Source organism: Aphidius gifuensis, linkage group LG4 (assembly GCF_014905175.1).
Source record: "Aphidius gifuensis isolate YNYX2018 linkage group LG4, ASM1490517v1, whole genome shotgun sequence".
Classification (NCBI taxonomy): Eukaryota; Metazoa; Arthropoda; class Insecta; order Hymenoptera; family Braconidae; genus Aphidius; species Aphidius gifuensis.
Genome location: NC_057791.1, coordinates 5,327,003 through 5,343,878, shown reverse-complemented (window position 1 = coordinate 5,343,878; position 16,876 = coordinate 5,327,003). Strand labels below are relative to the sequence as shown.

Below are 16,876 nucleotides of genomic sequence, written 5' to 3'. Positions count from 1 at the left end.
CCACATTTGCTTCATTTAAAAACACGCAGTTGAAAAAATAAAAAAAATAAAATAACTGCGAATTTAAAATTTATTTTTAATCATATATTTCAAACTCAAGTATTTTTATAATAATAATAATATAAAATTATTTATTTTTTTTATTTTTATAATAGCATAAAACCTAGAAAAATGTATCAAGTTTCATTTTAGAGTTTATAAAAAAATTATGAATTTTGTTCTTGTATTTAAGTACATATAAAAAAAAAAAAAAACATTTTGAAAGATATGTAGTGGAATGAACAGAAGAGTTCAGGGGGTTGGTTAAGGTGAGGGTCCAGAAAAAAAAAAATTTGTAAAAAAAAATAGGGCGGTAAAGGGGAAGTGTTCGTCGAGAGCAAACTGAGCGAGCTTACATTGTGCTAGATACGGAAGGAAGTCCGTCTCGGAAGTGGCGTGCAAGCCTGCAGCGCTATGCAAAGGGAAGCATTTTTAAACATACATATATACTGCATATATAAATAAAGGCATAAACACAAACAGAAAAAAATATTGCTAGTTAAAAAAAAAAATCCTGTAAAATATACTATGATTTATGATGGTCGTAGACATTTTTAGAACAATAGTCAAATCTATCGTAGAAAATGTAAATATTATTATGTTTTTTTTTTTTTTTAGTATATGATATACTCAAACTATAGTAGAGATAGCCATATAGATTAAATAAAAACTGGGTGTTTGATATCTCTATCGAGAGATTCTCCATTATTACTTTGTCATCATTTTTTTTTTTTTTTTTTTTTAACATAGGCTATAAAAACAAATATAAATTTGTTGTTAGATTAAAAATAGATAGCTAAAAAAATTTAAATTTAATATTTTTTGAATAGTCAATATAGTGTTTTTTTTTTTAAATTTTAATTTAACACTCAGCTCGTATGTTGAAATTTAATATTTGAAAAATATTACGATAATAAATTTCAAAATTTTCAATTAACATTTGAGAATATCAATTAAGTATTTAATTTTTATTTACATGTTTAATTAATAAATTTAAAATGTTTTTTTTTTATATTGAAAATTTAACATTTTTAACAGCTAAACAAAATACTAATTATTTTAGTTGAATTTTACAAATTATCTGTAAAAATGTCATAAAAATTTATGCACAATTACAACAGACAAGTGTCAATTAATGTGTTGTCATATTTTTTAGATAAATATACTCTGAAAATATTTGACACTTTATTGTGATGATTAATTTTTCAATATTAATTAAAATCTTTGACCTTTATTTATTTTTATTTTATTTATTTTTCAATTTGTTTATTTCTTTGTAATTTAAAAAAAAAAATCTGACAACCCAGACATACTTTGAGCATCCATACAGTAAAGATGATATCACGTCAGACATATACTCTTTGGTATAATTAGTAACATCTATTTTCCGTTTTTTGCGACAAATTCATGCTGCCAGTTGGACGCACACATTCACATACAATTCAAAGGCAATGCAAAATACATCGTTCTGCTTTAGTTACTGCCTTTTTGCTTGTGAACTTTTGTTGGGTGCGTCCTCATCGTATAAAAATATACATATATACTAAGTATAAAACCCCCCTTCTCCCCACACACACACAATCTATCTAATTTAATTTTTTTATTTTGATTTTTTTTATCTCAGTGTATTTGTATCGATGTTAATTTAACTTTTTGGGTGTATCATAAATTCCAGACTACGTTTGTGAGTAATACGCTTTTAATATTCTGACATGTATTGTCAGTATTCAAAGCATTTAAAAGTATCAAAGAAATAAAAAAATAAATAAATAAAAGTGGGAGAAAATTGAACGCAGCTGACCGATGTGACGGTGCTTTGCTCAACACTCCACAAACGCCCGTTGGCGAAGATAACACTATATTCACTTGATCTATTTTTACGTATAATTTTAAAAAATATATATATTTTTTTTTTATTTTTTTTTTAAGTGAAATTTCTATTTTTTATTATGGTAAGATTATTAATTGTTTAAAAAAAAATTAAGCTAATTTTTTCATTGAAAATATTTAAAAATAAATCAATTATAATTTATGTATTTTAATTTTATAAAATTAAATCAAGAACATGATACTACATTTATTGGAAAATTTAAACGTGACAATTTTACCATTATTCGTATTTTCAACTAGTGAATATTCATATAACTTAAAGTTGTATATATCATAGTTAAAAAGATTATTAGGAAATTCAAAAGTTTATCAAAGTGCTTCAAGACATTTCATCTGCGTTGATTTTTCATACATATTTTGTTTAAAAAAAAAAATTCATAATAATATCGTATATATACTTGATAAATGTATTTTCAGTCAAGTTAGATAACTTTATAACATCTTGTCATATTCAGATAAAATAATTTAAAATAAACAATTCATATTTATTCAAGTGAAAAACAAAATGCTTTATTTCCATTCGCCTGTAACGAATAATAAAAAAAAAAAATGAACAAGGCAGCATATAAAATAGAGAATAAATTTGAAAAAAAAAAAATCAAAATAGTGTTGTGATTGCATTGTCACATGGACAACTAAGAAGATGTACTTTAGTTTTTTTTTTTGAATTAATGCACATGAAATAGCTGCTGATGTATATAGAACTTTTCTTTTCTTTTTCATTTTTTTTATACTCATTTATTGATTTACTGTTTACGTGTACCTTGGGGAACATTGTAGGGTCATTAGCAGTCTATAGTTAACACAACATAGAAATTGATTTCGTTCAGACGATGGCTTATTGCTTAAGAGGAATGACAACCTTTCATTTTGACCTAACTGTTCCCTTATTTTTACCAACAGAACCACATTCGCTCCATCTGTGAGTCCCAATTGTATTCAATATTGGGACATACTTTAGACGATCTGGTGGTAAAATCACTTATATTTATTCAGTATACCAATTTGTCCGTACATGCATTATAAACAATTATAAAAGATTAATATTTATTTTAGACCTCATTTTATTTAATTTTTATACAAATTTCATGCGTATCAACTATCTATATATATCCCACCATTGCATACTCAAATGTAATACTTTTATTATTACATAAGTCCACCAAATAAATTTGATAAGAGAAATAATATTTTTAATCAGTCAGAATTTATTAATTCATGATAAACATCAGGTATTCAGGTATTCTTCAAATCGAAAATGAGAATTTTTGACGAAGGTCCATAATTCCTTTATATATAAAGGGAGCAAATTTATATAAAAACTGCGCATGCATTTTATATGCTTTTTCTTATCTGTGTTTATCGTTCCGATTTTGAATTTTTAAATACATAGTTGAAAGTTAAATATTATCTCAAATAATTAGAACCATGCAAAATTTTACAAAATTTAAGATGTTAGAATAAAAAAGTTTAAATTTTGAGGATCAGTTTTCATGCATTTGATGCAATCGTTTCCAAAATAACATGCTGCCAAAATTGATAAACAATAGAAGAGATTAATTCTAGAGCTTTGTCTTACTATTTTCCAGTCATATTTAGATTATACGATAAATATGCTTTTTTATATACTGATTCTTTTTGATTGTTTTTATTTTATCGATCAAGTTATTCATAACCACAAAAAATTACAATGCTTACACTTGCAGTTTTATACTAAACACTAATCCGATAATTAACCATATGTTTTGCGTTTCAAATTTACCTAACTTACATTTGATTAAGTGTAAATTACTTAATTTTATAACCATTAATTAACATGGAATTATTTTTGACACAACAATAAAATGCCAATTGTTAAATAAGTCCCAAAACATAACAAAAATAGCATACCCAGCGCCACCAATTCAATTTCGAGTTCCCCCGGATAAATTATCATTGCTGGTAAAAAAAATTTTTTTTTTGTAAAAATATAAAAAAATTTTTTTAGTATTTTGCAAATAAAATAGTGTCATGCACTAGAGAATAATTTTTTAATCAATCTCGTAAAATTTCATAAAATTTAATTAAGTTTTAGAATAAAAAAAGTTGTTTGGAAATTTATTTATTGTAAACTCCGTCGATAAACGAATCTTTAATTTTTTTTGTTAAATAAACAAATTCTGATACTGTCATGCAGTGCATTATAATATTATAAGTGACTTTACCAAATTTCAGGTCTTTATATTGTTTTTTACTAATTAAAAAGTTGTTTGGAAAAAATGACAGATAAGGTTAGATCTTCAAAGGTTGTCATTCCTCTTAAAGAGATTTATTGACGTATTTAGATGCTCGGAAAAATTTACTTTCTCATTTATTTCAGTTTAAACAATGAGAATTTAAAAAAAAAAAATAAAAAAGTGAATAACCAATAATTTACCTTGATTATCTGAGTAAATTCAAAAACTTTTTTCATTGATAAAAAATTATTGTACTAATTTTATTTAATTTTTTTTTCCCGTAATAATGATATATAGAAAAATTAACAAAATAAAAAACTCAAAAGAATCGTGAGAATATATATTTGACAATTTACAAACTCCACTTTTACAGTTATATTAATTCTTGAAGAAATTCTTCAGCATCAATTTGAAAATGCCACATCGATCTAGCCGTAAAAATCGTTCACGTAATCGTAAAAAACGTGATAATGAATTAAAAAATAATAAAAATCATTCAAATGATAAAAAAGATCAAAATGAATTACAAAAAAATCTATCAAATGATCAATTAGGACCTGGTACAAGTATCGAAACAATACAAAAAAATCCAATTGAGATTAATGTCAATGGTCAACAAGTCAAGATGATAACAGAGGTTGAGACATCTTTGTCTAACCCTGAAATTGAATCGATAACAGACTGTGATAATACTGGTTGTAATTTAAATTTTCAACCTAATAATTTGAATAGTTCAACGAATATATGTGAGATAAATAAATTTAAAGGAGAACCACATGAACCAAGTATCAGTAAAATAAACCACGTGAATGACATTGGTATTTTAGAGTCTAGCTTTACCAATATTGATGCAAGTAAAGATGACAATGATGATGATGATGATGATGATATAAATATGATAGAATCTGTTCATCCACTAAAACCATTAGCAAGTAATGTGGATTCAAGGGTCGAGACCCTTGGTGAATGTTATACTGACCTGGCACAAATGCCAAATACAAGTAACATAAACACTGATGGCCCAGAGATTCACGAGGTCAATGAAAACAACACAGATGCCAGTTTACAATTTAACAGTCAACCTATTATTATTACTGAGATAGAATCAAATATTGAATATCCAATAAAAAATATATTAAACTCAATTATTGAAGAGAATGATGATGATGATGATGATGATGAAGAAAATGGAGAATCAATTCAACAAAAAGATCATAAATTAAATTCATCAAATTTATCATTTAACTATGATGAAAATAATAATAATACAATGAATGATAATAAAAATAATAATATTGATAATCATAAAGTGATAAAAGAAATAAAACCAGCAGAAGAAAATGAAATAGAAGAAGAAGAAGAAGAAGAAAAATTATATCAACTGACAGAGAATACAAAAGCTGAAAAAAAATATGCAATAGAGTGTGATAAATCAGATAAAAATACAATAAATGTTGAAACCATTGAAACTGAAGATACTGAAAAACTGACAATAATATCATCAAATATTGAGTCAATATCTGAAATTCATAAAGTACCATTGACACGTGAAGCTGAAGATAACCTTAGAATTTTTATCAAAGGACTTGATTTACCTTTATTCAATAATGACAACCTGTTGAATGATTTAGAGTGTCTTGAAGTTGATTCATGTGATAATAATAAACGTATTAAAAATCGTTCAATTCGTGAAATATATTATTCAGATGTACGTCATTCTGATAATTTTTTAGATGTTATACAAGAAGAAAGTGAAAAATTATCAGGTGATGAAGAGCAAAATATCAAAGAATTAATAAATTATAAAACTGAAAATATTACCAACAATAAAAATATAGAATCATCATCATTGAATCAACAAAAAATTGAATTGCATGATGATAAAGAAAATATAATAATTTTAAATAATCACATAAAATCATCTGATGATAAATCTGGTGATTTAATTTGTGATAAAAATATAAATAGCATATCTATAAATAAAGAAAAAAAATTAATTGACAGTTGTACATATGAGAATAAAACTTTGCCAATTATTACTAGTACAACTAAAAATTCTGATGGTCAGACTAATGAAATATCTACAAAAAATATAACATCAAATTTACATAATACCATTTACGAAACAAAAAAACTTGGCAATGATGATGACGCAGTAAATTTTAAAATAGAAAATGCTTATAACAACAACGACAGTATACCAACAGAAGAGCCACTAAAATTTTCAAATCAATCTACGACAACAAACCAAATGGCTTCTGTAATTCCAGAGATTAAAAATTCAAAAATAAATATTGAAAAAAATACAATAAAAACAATTGAACAAACGTATGTATTTGAAACAACTGAAAATAATATTTTAATAGAAAAAAAAACAGATAAATTAATTAATAATACAAATGAAATTATTAAAAATAATATTGATCAATCAAATTGTACATTAATTTCAACTAACACATGTGAAAAGTCATTAATAAATCAAGTATCAAACGAAAATAACAAATTTAATTCAATAAAAAACAAGTGTAAAGAACATAGTGGTATAATTGATCTTGATAAAAATTCAAATGTATCTATAAATATTCCAATCATCATTGAAAATTCAATTATTGATCTGGCGCCAATGTCTAGGGGTCATAATGATTCATCATATAAAAATAAAAATAATAATAATAATAGTTTAAAATCATTAAAAGATATTTGTTTAAAAAAAATTATATCAATGCCATTTGGTAAACAAATAATAAATGAAATAAATTATTCAAAAAAATGTATGATAAAAATAAATGATAATATTGATAATAAAATAAATCAAAGATCAAAAAGTTGGATGGGTATTCCAACAGTTGAAAATCCAAATGTACTAATATGTCTTTCACCATCTCAACATAATACCAATGTTAAAATAAGTGCTGACAAACTTCTTGATCTTCATGAAAAGTTTTTAAATCGTCGACGTTATCATGATGATTTAAAACGTGATATTACTATACCAAAGTATCACATTGAAGTAAATTCAAATAATAAAAATAATAATAAAGAATTTAAGCAATTTCAAGACAATGAAATGTCGTCAAATCGTTTGCTTGAGATAATAAAAGAAAATTCTATATCCAACAATTTACCTGAGGTAACAATAAGCAATAAAAAAATTCAAAATGATCATTCAAAAAGTACACGTTTATTAGATTGGCTGAATCAAGTACCATGTGAATTTTTAGATGACAAAAATTTTATCAAAGATGACAATCAGCATACTAATAACATTGATTTTGATGATAAAAATAATACATTTACCAAAGTCAATAAACGTAATCCAATAATAAATAATAATATTGATGAAAAAAAAAATTTTAATAAACGTCATGGTAGAGTATTTGATGATACAAATGATGATAGTATGCATTTAATAAATTCAGCAATAATAATAAAATCACCAGATAATTTACAACAAGAAAATAATAATTGCAATAAAAGCTATATGAATAAAAATTCATTAACATTTAAAAGTGCAATTATTGATAAAACATTTGATGATAAAACATTTGATGATAATAATAAATTTACATATAGATATTTGTCTCAAAATATTATTGATCCACATTATGTTAACTCAGCTCTTATTAATGACAAGCCTGAGGCACCACCAAGATGTAGACGTAGTGTTGACGTTGATCGTTCATGCATTGATACAACTAGTATATTTGACAAATCACCACCAAGATGTCATATTGAGCCAATAAATTATCATCACAACAAAGATTCAAGTTATATTAAACAACCAAATACAAATGTTATTATGGAAAATTTGAAACAGCTACAAACAAAATATAATGATAGTAAAAATAAAAAAAGACGTTATTCATTACCATCATTATATTTTGATCGTCAACTTGAATATATTGAAAAACTTGATAATCAATTTAATGATATTATAAATAATGATAATAAAAATAATCAAGAGCTTTATATGAATGATAAAAAAAAACTTAATGATATGACAATAAATCAAGATGAATCATTTATAAAATTTCAAAAAAATAATAATAGTACTGAGAATAAAAATAAAACTTCAAGTGAAAATAATAAATTAAATAGTGTAAATTTAGAAAATAAAATTGAAAAAAAATATGAAAAATATACAATTGATATTACAAAAAATTTACATGATAATAATGATGAAAATATTGAAAAAAAAAAAAAAAAAATTTATCAAACAAATGATGAATTATTTAGAAAAAAAATGTATGATGAGTATAAAAATAAAATTTATGAAAGAGAAGAAAGAAAAAATAAAAAAGTTATAAAATTGAGTATGCCAGTAAATTTAGATAAAGATGATCATAAAATTCATGATGAAATAACAAGTACATTGGAAAAAGAATTTATTAAATGTGCAAAAAATCGTATGAATAGATTTGGTATAAAATTTGATAGTGATACAGAAAATATTGATGATAATAATACAATAATAATAAAAGATACCAAGAAAAATATAAATAATGAAAATAATCATAATAATGAAAATAAAAAATGTCTTGTTGATGGAAAAAATATTGAAGATTCAAAAATGCTGCCAAAACATCTACGAGAATTTCTTGAGATAACTATCAATGAGGCTGCCGACGGTGAGTCTCATTCGGAAGTAGACAACAGTTTTTTTTTTTTTATTTTTATTTTTCACGTGTGAATTTAAAAGTGTTGATTTTTTATTATTTAATATTTTATTTTTTGTGATTTTATTGAGTTTTAGTGTTGAGATTAATAATTTGATGTTTAACAAAATTACTAACTACTTAGTGTTTTTTAAAGAACGTTTTTTTGACTCTAAAAAATGAATATAAATTAAGTAAAGTAGGGACAAGGGGGGTGTGTAGATTGACTGATTGAGTGACAAATTAATTCATCACGTTTTTCAATGACTCAGATGAGTCATATCCCCAAATCTCGGTTACAATCAAACAAAAAAAAAAAAAAACAAAAAAATTGATAATTCAATTCCACGTTGGTAAATAGACTTTTTCGTATAATTTTTTTTTCAACTAGTTGAATAATATATCGACTTTTTTGTACTATGTACAAAAAGATATACAACTATGAAGAAAAAGAAAAAAAATCATTTTAACATCCATAAATCATTGCGTCATATATACCGAGGGCAAGATCTCAATAAAACACCAAGACAACGTTTATTTTGCACAGCATAGTAATAGCTGTTTAGTTTCTCCACATATATATAAAAAAATTATTATGATTATATTATTATTTTTATATTATTTTTTCAAAAAATCTATATTTAGTATAAAAAATAGGCCACCGTTTTTCTGGACGCGTTGTTGAATCCCGGTTAACATTGGAACCACCACCACTACCACTACCACTACCCAGCATCATCGTCTAAGTTTTCATCTATTTTTAAATATATCAACACAGTCACCAAACATTTCATATACAATTTAACACACTGACTTGAGATAAATTTGCAAGTATAAAAATTGTTTACAGTGATGCTTTTCAGTATAGAATAATGTATGGCTATTGAAAATTAAAACTATTGTCACAACAACATCACATATCCTTTATAAATAATATAACAAAATTAAATTGAGCTTTAAAAATACCCAGCATTTCCTTTACTATATAATCGAATAAATTAATTTTTTATTAACGACTTTTTTAATGCTTTTTATACGTAAAAAAAAATAACAATAAACAACTCGAAATTTGTAAAATCAATAACAATTTTCGCGGCTTAGCTTTTGCTTTATTTCAATTTAATTTTCGTTAAAAAATAGAAAAACAATTTTGTTATGAGTTTGCATATGAGGCAATGCTTTTTGGTTGAAGGGTATGACCGTGATATAACCAGTGATGAGAAAAAAAATGATACTGATTTGGTGCACGAGATCGACATGGCTTTGAAATACTCCAAAGGTTTTCTGCTTTATCAAGGTGCGTTATATATATAGGATATATATATATATATATAAAATTGAAAATTTATTTTTATTTTATTTTTTAAAAGTCATGGTTTTTCGAATATATACCTATATATTATTTGCGATTTTAGAATAAAGAAAAATATGAGTGACTAACTTTTGGTTACGCCTTTTTTCACTCAACCGTTTAGTCGTTAACTTTTCATCGTTGCTCGTTATCACAACTACAAAAAATATATATGCCTCAATAACTTTTAGTATAAACTACGTAATATTTTAAAACTTTTAAAAATATATTATAAATATTTTTGTCAATATAAATTTTTCATATATAATGATGCTCATTGTGTTGCAGAATTTTTTTTTCAAATATTTAAAAATATATAATTAATTATTGAATTTAATATTTTTATTAATATTATAAAATATAAAATATTAATTTTTATACTTGAAATTAATTTAAATTTGGTTAAATTTATTTCTAAATTTTTTATATCGTAAAAACGGAAATAATCAACATCAAAGTTGATAATTAAATAATTTTTTGTGTATTTTTTATACTATACTCTAAATTTATTTGATTTATTAGTTCTTATTTCATTATTTTATATTATTTTATGACTTTAATTCTATTTTAATATTCATTTCATAATTTTTTATGATGATTAAACCGAAAATTATATAATATTTTTGGCGTTTTGTTTGCCTACCAGTACAAAATTCATGCAATTTTATTTTGTCATACGACAAAAGCATGACTGTCACACAAAAAAAAAATGATATGTATATACAGTTAGTAAAAGTTTTTATAAGATACTCACCAGGACAAGAAGAAAATATAATTTACGAAATTCGCATATCGCCTTCTTCCTTTACAAGCCTTTATGTGAAGCAGGAAAATTAAGTTTTCAACTTTTGTATAAGATTCTGAAACAAAAACATCAACGACATATATATTTTTTGTTTTTTTCTTTAAACTTGTATATACATAAAAAAGATAAATCACTTGGCAAATTCATTATTCATATTTTAAATATATATATACCAATCATAATTAAATACAAAAATATTAAAATGAAATTAAAAATAACATTTTTAATTATTTCATCTTGAAATAATGTTATATAAAATTTATTATATATAAAAAATAAAAAAATAAAAATTTTACACTAAACAATAATAATAAAATAAAATAAAAAAATTAAATTTAAAAAAAAAAATCAGTAGTTTTCATGAGAATATATACATTGGCAAAGAATATGTATGTTTTTTATATCACTTCAACATCAGTCCAGTAGTTTTATTTATTTATTTATTTTTTGAAGCTTATTTTTTATCTATTTTTCAAACTCATCGTCGTTATGCCCAACACGACATTGAAGAAATTCAATTTGACGTTCTTACGTTCTATAAAAGTTTTTTCGTTTTGAAAATAAACGTTGTTATCACAATTTACGTTGCGCCAACTACACACCATGAATTTTTGAGTTTATGAAAACAACTAACATTGACAATATAATACTAATATAAATTGTTGAAAATATATAGTAATATAACTATTATATGTATATTATTATTATTTAATAATAATTTATTCATGATAAATTAATTTTGCATAAATTAATTGAATTGTTAATTCAAAATAAACAAATCATAAATAATAAATTAAAATAATTAATATATTTTCTATATTTGTTATTAACAATATTATAATAATATTAGATTAAATACTGACAAATTGAAAATTGCAATTTAACAACGAAAAATAGATATGTATTGTATTTTAAATTAGATTCTTTTTATTTCATTTGATTTTTATTTTAAACCTATTAAGCTAATTATTGGGTTAATTTTTCCATTTAAATTATTCATATAGATTTATTATTTATTGTCTTATGATTTTTTTTTTCCTAGACTAATAGTGTACAGTAAAAATACATTTATATTATCATAAATGTCTCTCTGTGAAACCTATTTTCGTTTAGCTACATTTTTTTTTAATGATGACATATACATCAAAATACATAAGACTTAAAAAAATAAACAAAAATAAATAGATATTTGTATTATAATTTTCATAAAAATATACAATACATGTATGTCAAAGTATATATAATATTGACAACATACATGTATATATATTTATATAGCTAAAAAATATTTTCAAATGACGTAAAATTTAATTTAAATATAAAGAAAAAAATTTAATTTAAAAATTGAATTTTTATACTAATATTTACAGTGTTAAATTAAATTTATTATTATTTTATTATTTTATTTTTTATGTTTTATTTTATGTGTGTTACTCACTGTGAGCTTTTTAACTAAAGTCGACATACAACGCGTAAACATAGACACAGTAAAATCGTGTCGTCATTGCCAAGCCAAAAGACGTCCAGCTTACGAGCTCATAACAGCGTCTCGACGCCTCAGTTTAACTCTACCATTTACTTAGTTCACAGTCTTTAAAAATTTTGTTAGTTAAAATTTTTTTATAATTCATTCAATTAATCTACATTATTATTATATAAATGTATAAAAAAAATATATAATTTCAATGGGAGGTATTGTAAAAACAATACTTAAAAAAAGTGAGTGATATTTTTTATTTGTTTTTTTTTTTTTTCGATAAGTTTATTGTTAGAAAAAAAAAAAAATAAAACGCAAGAAAATTGAGTTAATCAATAGTACAAAAATAAAATCAAGTGTGAGGGTTAAAAAATTATTAGATGAAAGAAAAATTAAGCATAAAAAATAATAAGTGTATAGTCCAACAGGTTGTTTGGGAAAAAAAAAAAAAAAAAGTTTACCTCTGACTTTTAAATAAGTGACCGCGACTTCACGACAAAGCAGGATTATCACTTTTCATCCTTGAAAAGCTTACAGTACCGGAAAACTTTTACCGAAAAAATTACTCTATTTTATTCAGTAAACATAAGAAAAAATATATAATAAATGTGTCATATAAATTTTTATAAAAAAAAAAACTTTTAAAAAGTTATTTTAAAAAAAAGAAAATATTTAAATTTGTCTTTGATATTTTTCTTTCAAGGTTTTTCTTTTTTCGTTTGTGTCTATAAATTATAATTTTTTAAAATTACAAAATACTATTAAATATATAATACTGCAGAGTTTTTTTTTCATCAAAATTTTACATGACTTAATTTATGTACTCTTGCATAATAATATCAACAACGATCATATTACAAAAATAAAAAATTAATTTAACATAATTTTGTGAATGAATACAATATACAAACTTAATCCACTAACACAATTATTTAAGCAAGACCGGAAGTCGACAGTCCAAGGTATTTTTTTATTATTTTTTAAAAAATTTTACGTTGCAAAGTAGTTTTTATTAATAGCTGATGTTTTTTTGGCCGTCATCAGCCTCGAAATATATTAAATTTAAATTTGAAAAATAAAAATAACAAAAAAAAACAAAATGAAAAATTTATAATAACACGCTAGATATTTTATAATTTTATGAAAATTATATTTACATTAAGTATAATGTAGTTTTATAATAAAAAATATATAACACATGCATAAAAAAACTGCAAGTGGTAAATCGATGAGAGTTATATTTACAAACGCAAGAGAGATTAATGGTTTTGTGGATAAAAAGAGAGCTATGAAATAGTGCCAAGCAGTATTTTCCTGTTTTTGTATACTGACGCAAAACTTATTATATGTGCGAATGAACTGTTTAATAGGTTACTTAAAAAATCTTGCTAGTCTAAAATAATAAATAAATAAATAATATATACACAGTTTTAAAAAAAAAATTAAATTTAAAAATTAAATATTAAATAATTAACATTTTTAAATAAATAAAAATTACTCTAGATTAAATTTTTTCAAGTATTTTTAACAATATTTCTGTATAAAAAGAGACCAACACTGATGGGACAACAAGATACGAAAAAAATTTGTCTTTTAAAATTTTTTAAAAAAGGTGTTTTTACAACATGTAATTTTGTATAAAAAAAAACATAAATAAATTTATAGATACTTGTATGAAATGCATACATTTTACGGTGATAGATATGTGATAGTGAAAATTAACAGTCTAGTGGCATGACACATGAATGTCTTTTGGTATATAGAATATACCCAAAAAAAAAAAGCGCTAGAATACTGAGCTCGTCTAATCTCGACAAACCATACCTCCAGTGTGTAAGCATTATGAAAGCTCATCAAGCATGCTTATGTATTCATGAAGTAAAAGGTAGTTTTACTAAGGGCAAAAACTTTTACAGACTTGTGTGTACACCTCTCACGTGTATATATATCTTTTGACATTTATTTTTATATAAAAATTGTTTTTTATTTTTTGTTTTTTGGTATACAAAAAAATGTTTTTCAATGTATACAAAATATTTATGTAGACAAATATTTTTCAGTCAAGTCATATTTAAATTTTATAGTTGAATATAAATACAAATAAATTAATTAAAACATCATAACATTTTATTTTAATATATATAAATGATTTAATAGACTTTTTTTCTTTTTGGAAAATTAAATTTTTGAATATATATCTGTAGAGCGGTTTTTTTTTTCTACTGAAAATAACGAATTCATTATTCCAAACTTTATTTTAAACTTTTTTTCATATTTTTCGACCCCAAGTCGGGATGATATAACCCCGACCCTGTTCAATTTTAAATCTGTGCCGTGGTATAATATCTACCACCACCATAAAAATAAATTCAACGTAAAAAATGTTATTTTGATCAATGAGTATCATAATTTAGAAAAAAAAAATATCTGCATCAGTTATTTAAAAGTTTTAAAAAATATATAATAGCAGAAAATTAAATTAAATTAATGTAAATTTTATAGATAAATTTAATGGATTAAATTTTACAAAATATTAGAAAATATTTAGAAAACAAAATGTAAACATCAAAAATTAAATTATTATATTTTTAACATTTGCATAAAATTTTAAACTAAAATTTTCAATTATTAAATTTATAAATGTTAAACTAATATTTAAAAAAATTTTAGCTCTATTTTGACATTTAAAAAATGACATTCAATAATTTTTGTTACATTTATTTTAAAACTGTGTATGATAAAAAATTGTAAAAAATATTTCATATCAAGAATTCGTGATAATAATCAGTCGTATAGTAAAATTTCTTAGTTTTTTATAATATAGTCTGGATCAATATTTCAGGGCGATGCATTGTTCAATGTAAAGTTGAAATATTCACTATCAAAAGCAATCTCAAACTTTATCAACAGACTCTGAAAGTTTCATTTTAAACTATAAATGACAAATCGTTAAACTCATAGATATATATATATAATATGAACATCTTAATGAAACAGATGTGCAATTTCTAACATTTTATAAATACGAATTATTAATTTTAATTGAACAAAATATATATATATATTCAACTAAATAATATTATTATTAATTAAAAGAAAGAAATATTTTTTTTTTAAATTATTTCAACAAAATAGTTTTAATTTAATATTACAGAAAATATGTTTGCACCGACGTTTAAGGCGTCTTCAGCAAAACCAGGTAATTTTATGTGTGTAAAAAATTGGTTTTTTATAAATGTTTTAACAGCCTCAACTCACTGTAAAAAAAAAACAAAAAACATATTTTTTTTTCTTTTACATTTCGATGTATATAGGAAACTGTTTCTTGAAAAAAATAAGTAACTTTGAAAATTATTAAAATTGTATATCCCATACAGATAAAACATTTATTTTGAAGTTAAAATTTTTCTTTTAATTTTGTTTATATATATGTCAGTCATAAAGTTATTTTATAAAAAAAAAAAAAAAAAAAATTCAAAAGTTGCTAAAATTGAAATGAAAAAATTTATTGATTATTTTCAAGTTTTTTGGTTTAAAATAAACACTGTCAGAAAATTTTAAACTCATAAGTCATAAGTTCTACTTTCAATTGAAGTATTTTCATCATGTTTTAAAGAATTTTAAAATGAAATTTTATTTTTGACGATGTATATTCTTGACGTAATATATTTTATTTTTGTCATAGTATATATATCATTTGAAACTCATCAAATCATTATCAATTTTATTTTTTTTTTAACATTTTAAACTTTACATATTTTATCTTATTTTTGAGTAAGAGTTTCTGACAGATACAAAGTCACTTCTTTAACCAACTTTTAACCTGAAATATCAAACTTAAACCAACCCTTTCACTGGAGTAGTTTCAACAGCGGTTACTGATGTTTGACAGCAAAGCGAATATACAAATAAGGATGAAATAAATATAACACAAGAGCAATGACCTTTCAAAAAAAAAAACCCCCCAATTTGCGTCAGAATTTAAAATTTAAATTAGTTTTTTTTATTTTTAAAACTTTTAAAGTTATTAAAAAAAAAAAACAATAATTTAGCAGAAAGATTTGGCTAGACACAAAGCCAATCGAAACTCCATTAAAAATTGAAGCTTCATTTCAACAATCAGTTTAATGGATAATTTTTTTAGAAAGAAAATTAAAAAATCCCAATATAAAAATTAAACAATTATACTGAATTAATTTTCTTTCCATAAATTAAAAAGTAATCCACAAGAAAGAATTCCTTTTTTTTTTAACAACAAAATTTTTTTCCAATTTAGAAAATAAAAAAAAAAAAATACACATTGTTCATTGTCTATGACCAGTGTTCTCGTCTATCTATCACGCTAGATTTATTTGACAAATTTGTTGAAAACTGGGAAATTTTATTGAATCCTCAGGCCATCAAATTAATTTTATATATACTCTTTGACGATTTTTACACATC

General features: G+C 22.9%; 1 protein-coding gene across 9 annotated transcripts in view; it reads left to right on the top strand.

Annotated features, from left to right (window-relative positions):
- Positions 1 to 4,543: 4,543 nt before the first annotated feature.
- Positions 4,544 to 16,876, top strand: part of LOC122854795 — a 37,675-nt gene continuing 25,342 nt past the window's right edge. For 7 of the 9 annotated variants that reach the window (XM_044155775.1, XM_044155768.1, XM_044155772.1 and 4 more), the window contains exons 1-3: positions 4,544 to 8,773; positions 9,993 to 10,097; positions 15,588 to 15,632. In XM_044155775.1, coding sequence (XP_044011710.1) covers positions 4,561 to 8,773; positions 9,993 to 10,097; positions 15,588 to 15,632 — 4,363 coding nt within the window. In that variant the 5' untranslated portion in view covers positions 4,544 to 4,560. The remainder of the gene's footprint in view (positions 8,774 to 9,992; positions 10,098 to 15,587; positions 15,633 to 16,876) is intronic. The other 2 variants (XM_044155770.1, XM_044155771.1) reach the window with 2 other exon arrangements.